Source organism: Terrapene carolina, unplaced genomic scaffold (genome assembly GCF_002925995.2).
Source record: "Terrapene carolina triunguis isolate 2854851 unplaced genomic scaffold, T_m_triunguis-2.0 Scaffold517, whole genome shotgun sequence".
NCBI lineage: Eukaryota > Metazoa > Chordata > Testudines > Emydidae > Terrapene > Terrapene triunguis.
In genome coordinates, this window is record NW_020664868.1 from 2931005 (window position 1) to 2936761 (window position 5757).

Sequence of the window (5757 nt, forward strand, 5' to 3'; positions counted from 1 at the left end):
GGGGGGGGGGCTGGGAGACTGGACTCCTGGGTTCTAGCCCCAGCTCTGGGAGGGGAGTGGGATCTAGTGGTTAGAGGAGGGGTGGCAACTGAGAGGCAGGACTCCTGGGTTCCATTCCCAGCTCTGCCACCAGTTTACATGACCTTGGGCACATCACTTTCTTTCCCCCTGTGTAAAATGGATATAACCCCCCTCATCCCATTTTGGGTGAGGGGCTTAAACTGCACCCATTAATCCCTCCTGTCTCTCTCCCGCACCCCCTGTCACTGGCCTTGCCGGATCCAGCAAGAACCTGGGAATCCCCTGCCCCCCTCCCTCGAAGCAGCACCGTCTCTGAGCCGGACCCCGGACGCCCCCAGGCCGTCATGTCGACCATCAATCCAGAATAGTGAGTCCGGGCTGCCAGAACCTGGGGTTGCATCGCATGGCTGGCAGGAGGTGGGGGGGGATGCTGAGCAAAAGGTGGCTGTTGTGTGCAGTGAGTTGGGTGGGTCTCAGCCCGGTTCCTGGAAGGCAGCTGGCATTGCTTGCCCGCCCCGTAATTCTGGGCAGTGGGGCACGGGTAGAGATGGGAAAGCCCTGGGATGGACTAAGACACAAATCAGCCGTCTCCTGCAGCATCGTACCACCCGGTTTCCCTACCGTGCGCCCCTGCAAGATGCTTGGAGTCCCCTCACTCTGAGGGCGGCCTGCCCATGCTGTCCACCTCCGTCTCCTTGGGTGCTTTAACTACTTTTAAAAGGGGGTGGGGGTGCATCACGTTGGGGGGGGTTGTCCTCAGGGGAGATATAGGGTGAATGGGGGGGGACATTAAGCAGATGGTGGTGGGGAAATATTGGAGGAGTGTGGAAATGTGCCCAGATGTTGCAGGGGGGGAGGTTAATGTGCCCAGATGTTGGGGCTGGGGGGGGTTAATGTGCCCAGATGTTGGGAGCGGGGCGGAGGGGTTAATGCGCCCAGATGTGCTAAGCACAGCTCTCTCAGAGACGGGAACAGGTCCCGTTGGGGGGAGGTGTCCCTGTGCATATGGGTGGGGGGAGCCCTGTGTTCCCCCGGCAGACATTAGAAGGGATGGGGGTGGTTGCTGGGGTCCTTGGCCTTGTGAGCGGGGTGATATCGCTCCCTGTTGGCCACCTGCAGCCACTGCAACCACCCAGCCCACTATCGGGAGCTGGCGGTTCCCGCGCTGAGTCCGTCGTTGGATCCCTGTGGGCGGCTGTTTGGCTGCAGCGGAAGGGGGGGGGTTTACTCAGCTGCTAGAATTGCCCCCCCCCAGGACATTTCAGGGAGTCACCCTCCCCTCTCCCCAACAGTGACTACTTGTTCAAACTCCTCCTGATCGGGGACTCCGGGGTCGGCAAATCCTGCCTCCTGCTGCGCTTCGCGGTGAGTGTCGGAGATGATGATTTATTAGGTGTATTACAGTAGTGCCCAGGCACCCTGCTCACAGACCAGACCCCCATTGTGCCAGGCGCTGTACATTTGTATTGCTGTTAGGTGTATTACGGTAGAATCTAGGCACCCTGCTCATAGACCAGACCCCCATTGTGCCAGGCGCTGTACATTTGTATTGCTATTAGGTTTATTATGGTAGTACCTAGAAGCCAGGTCACCCACCCCATGGGGCCCATGGACACTCCTGACCCTAACAGCTCTTCCCCTCTCCGGGCCCAAGGAGGGAGAGAAAGCCAAGGGCCCTGATGAAGGAATTTCTCCCATCCAGTGGGGGAAGCAAGAATGATGGGAGGGAACAGAGTCTAGTGGGTTAGAGCCGGGGGAGGGGTGGGAGCAGTGGAGAAGGGGGCTGGGAATCAGGACTCCTGGCTTCTCTTCATAGGTCAGTCAGCCCCTCGCTGTGCGACCTTGAGCGAGTTGCTGCCTTGTTCCCTGCCTCGGTTTCCCCGTTTGTGACTTGATAAAAATACCATATGGCCTGAACCTGAGGGGTTGAGGGCTTGTGCATCTTACTAGGGTAAAGCCACTGTCCTCTCCAGGATGGAATTGGAACTGCTCATTTGTGTGTCCTAGCCCCTGCGCTGCTAAGAGCTGATGGGGATTCTCCTTTAGCTCCGGTGGCTAGGCGTTTAGAGCAGGGGGAAGCAGGTTCTAAGCTTTTTGTTGCTGTGACGTTCCTAGGGGCTGTGGGGTGGGCAGCACAGGGGCACCATGATGGCTGTGGGGGCTCGGGGGGTCAGTGTTGGGGGGAGCACTCAGTCTGGGGAAGGCTGGGGGGCACTGCCGGGCTCCCCCCGCCCCATCACTCGCTGTCCCTCCTCTCTTCCCCAGGATGACAATTACACGGACAGCTACATCAGTACCATTGGGGTGGACTTCAAGATCCGCACCATCGAGCTGGAGGGGAAAACTATCAAACTCCAGATAGTGAGTTGACGGCAGTCGGGGGTGTCAGGACCCCTGGGTTCCATTCCCAGCTCTGGGAGGGGAGTGGGATCTACTGGTTAGAGCAGAGGAGGGCTGGGAGTCAGGACCCCTGGGTTCCATTCTCTGTTCTGGGAGGGGGAGTCGGTTCTGGTGGGTTAAAGCGGGGGAGGGCTGGGAGTTGGACTCCTGGGTTCTATGGGCTCTGGGAGGGGAATGTGGGGTCTTGTGGGTAGGGTTAGGAGCCAGGGTCAGAGGTTCAACACATTGAATGAACAACAGATCCAGCTGCAAAAGTGAGAATTCCCCCCCCCCCAACTCCTGACCCCAACTCTCTCCCCCACCCATGAGATCGGGGGGTTGCATCCAGACTCAGCTGAGGCTTGATGGCACCTCGCCCTGACCTCATGACGCTCCCACCTTCCTGACTGGCTAAAATCTCCCGGGATTTCCCCTGCGTTCTCAGGAGATTTCAGCTGCCCCAGACCAAGGGATACGGACTCTGCCCCATTGCGGAGTCTGAGCCGGAGCCGGGTTCAGATCAGGCCCCAACCCAAAGGGAAGGGGCGGGGGTGGATCTGAAGTTGTTTTCTGACCCATCCATGAGGACAGTGGGGGAGACCTTAAAATTGTTCAGGGTGTCGCTGCGTCTGATACACGCAGGGAATGGGAGGAGGGGCCTGGCACCGAGGACGTATACGTGGGAATAGCGCGAGCGTGTAGGGGCAAGATCGGGAAAGCCCAGGCGAGGAATGAGCTACAGCTGGCAAGGAAGGTTAGAGACAACGAGACGGGGTTCTTCAAATACGTCAGGCGAAAAAGAAAGCTCACGGGCAGCGTGGGGCCGCTGCGCGGTGGAGAAGGTGAGCTGGGAACGGGAGATGATAGGAAGGCAGAGCGGCTCAATGCCCACCTGGCCTCAGTCTATCACATGTGACCGGACGACCACAGACAATGAAGGGGAAGGGCGGCAGATCGGGATAAAGTCAAGAACACATCACAGATCTTCTGACCAATTTGAATGAAGTCAAATCAGCAGGGCCGGACGCTGTTCGCCCAGGGCGCTGCAGGAAGTAGCCGAAGAAATCTCGGCGCCGCTGGCGATGATACAAACGCCTGGATGACAGGAGAGGTCCCGGAAGGCCCAACGTAAAGCCCATCTTTAAAAAGGGGGGAGCCGGGGAGCTATAGACCAGTCAGCCTGACTTCGATACCTGGGAGCTGCTAGAGCCGTGTAGCAAACATGCCATTGGCGAATGCCAGCAGGCTGAAGGGGTGATCGCCAGCAGGCTGAAGGGTGATCGCTAGCAGCCAGCGTGGATTTACCAAGAACAAATCCTGCCAAACCAGCTGCATTCCCTTCTTTGACGGGGTAACTGGTTTGGTGGACGGGGGGAATGCGGTGGATGTCATATACCTGGACTTCAGCAAGGCTTTTGACACAGTCCCGTGTGACATTCTGATAACTAAGCTGGAGAAATGTGGGCTCGGCGGAACTACCATTAAGTGGATACATCACTGGTTAAACAGCTGCAAACAAAGAGTAACGATGAATGGAACGATGTCGGGTTGGAGGGACGTCTCGAGGGGGGTTCCCCAGGGATCTGTTCTGGGTTTGGTCTTGTTTAACATCTTTATTAATGCCCTGGATGTAGGTATAGAGGGAGCAGACTGACCACATTTGCACATGACACAAAGCTGGTGGTGGTGCGGGGGGTAGGGGGTGTTGCCAACACTTTGGAGGGTAGAGCTAAGATTCAGAGGGATCTTGATAAATTGGAGAACTGGGCTATAGACAACACAATGAAATTAAACACAGACAAATGGAAGGTGCTTCCGTTAGGGAAGAAAAACCAAATACAGAATGGGGGGTAACTGGCTTGGCAGCAGCTCTGCTGAGAAGGAGCTGGGAGTTGTGGTGGATGGATCCCAACCTCAACATGAGTCAGCAACGCGATGCTGTTGTAAAAAAAGCAAGTGCAGTTTTAGGTTGCGTTAACCGAGGCATAGCCTGCAAGTCCTGGGAGGTGACAGTACCGCTCTGCTGGAGAACAGTGTCCAATTTTGGTCATCAATGTATAGAAAGGATGTAGAGAAGCTGGAAAGGATCCAGAGGCGAGCGACAAAGATGATCAAAGGGTGGAACACAAGCCGTATGAGCAAAGGCTGAAGGAGCTGGGTGTGGTTAGTTTGGAAAAGAGGAGATGAAAGGGGGACACCATAGCGGTCTTCAAATACTTGGAAAGCTGCCATCAGAAAGATGGAGAAAAGTTGTTCTCTCCTGCCGCAGAGGGCAGGACAAGGGGCAGTGGGTTCAAACTACAGCCCAGCCGATCTAGATTAAATCTCCCCTCGCTGTAAGAACGGTAGGACAATGGAACAGATGCCTTGGGGGGGCGGGGGGGAGGTTTCAAAAGGAGGCTGGAGCCATCTGTCTTGGGTGGTTTAGACCCAACAAATCTGCACCCTGGCAGAGGGTGAGACTAGATGTCCCTTGCGGTCCCTTCTCACCTTGTGGTTCTATGATCTCTTCATCAGGAGTGCATGAGGGGGAGCTGGGGTCTGTTTTGGGGGTACAAGAGGGGATGGGGTCTATGGGGTGCATGGCAGGGCATCGAGGACCTATGGGGATGGAGGCACAGGGTAGAGCATCTGGGGTCCTTTTGGAGTGCAAGAGGCGCTAGGGTCTATTGGGGATCTGGAGGCTGTGTGGGTCCAGGATAGGAGATCTGGGTTCTGTGGGGCCTGGGAGCTGGAATGCGAGCTGGCAGGGCTGGGGGTACAGAGTGGGAGGCTGTGGGGTACAGTAGATCTAGGATCAGTGTGGGGCACAGGGTGTGTGTGGCAGCCTTCTAGCAGCTGCATTTAATAAACTACAAACCAGCCTGCTGGGGCCGATTCCCCTTTTGCCCCGTGGGACAGCAAACAGCAGGGTTCATCCCGGGGTGGGAAGGAAGCCTCCATTCCCCCCTCAACCCTTATGGGGCCTGTCCTGCTCAGTTCAGATGCCCCACAGCAGAGCCCCGGGAGCAGCCATTTATCAGCTGTGACTGGGGGGGGTCGCAGGGTCCGTCCAACCGCTGATCCCACCCTCCAATCCCAGCCCTGTTCCCCAGTGGGGGGCCCCCGCCCCCCAAGGCTCCTTGCTGCTCCACCTCCCTGCCAGTCCCCATACACAGGACCCTAATCTCACTCACGTGCCAGCCCCTCTGTGCCAAGAATGGCCCCTTGAAACTCCCTTCCCCCCACGCAGGGTCCTCCCTGGCCAGCTGGCATAAGGGGCCTGCTCCCAGTTACAGGGCACTGCATGGACACTGATTGGGGGGGTGTCCACACCGGGTGCTGCACGGCCCCCAGGCGAGGTCGGGGGGTTCCCCC

The 5757-nt window shown here is 57.4% G+C and overlaps 1 protein-coding gene across 1 annotated transcript in view; it reads left to right on the forward strand.

Annotated features, from left to right (window-relative positions):
- Positions 1 to 309: 309 nt before the first annotated feature.
- LOC112116127 (ras-related protein Rab-1A-like) overlaps positions 310 to 5757 on the forward strand; it is an 8322-nt gene continuing 2874 nt past the window's right edge. Inside the window, exons 1-3 of the mRNA XM_026658833.2 lie at positions 310 to 388; positions 1314 to 1386; positions 2287 to 2382. Of these exons, the coding sequence (XP_026514618.1) occupies positions 366 to 388; positions 1314 to 1386; positions 2287 to 2382 (192 nt within the window). The 5' untranslated portion in view covers positions 310 to 365. The remainder of the gene's footprint in view (positions 389 to 1313; positions 1387 to 2286; positions 2383 to 5757) is intronic.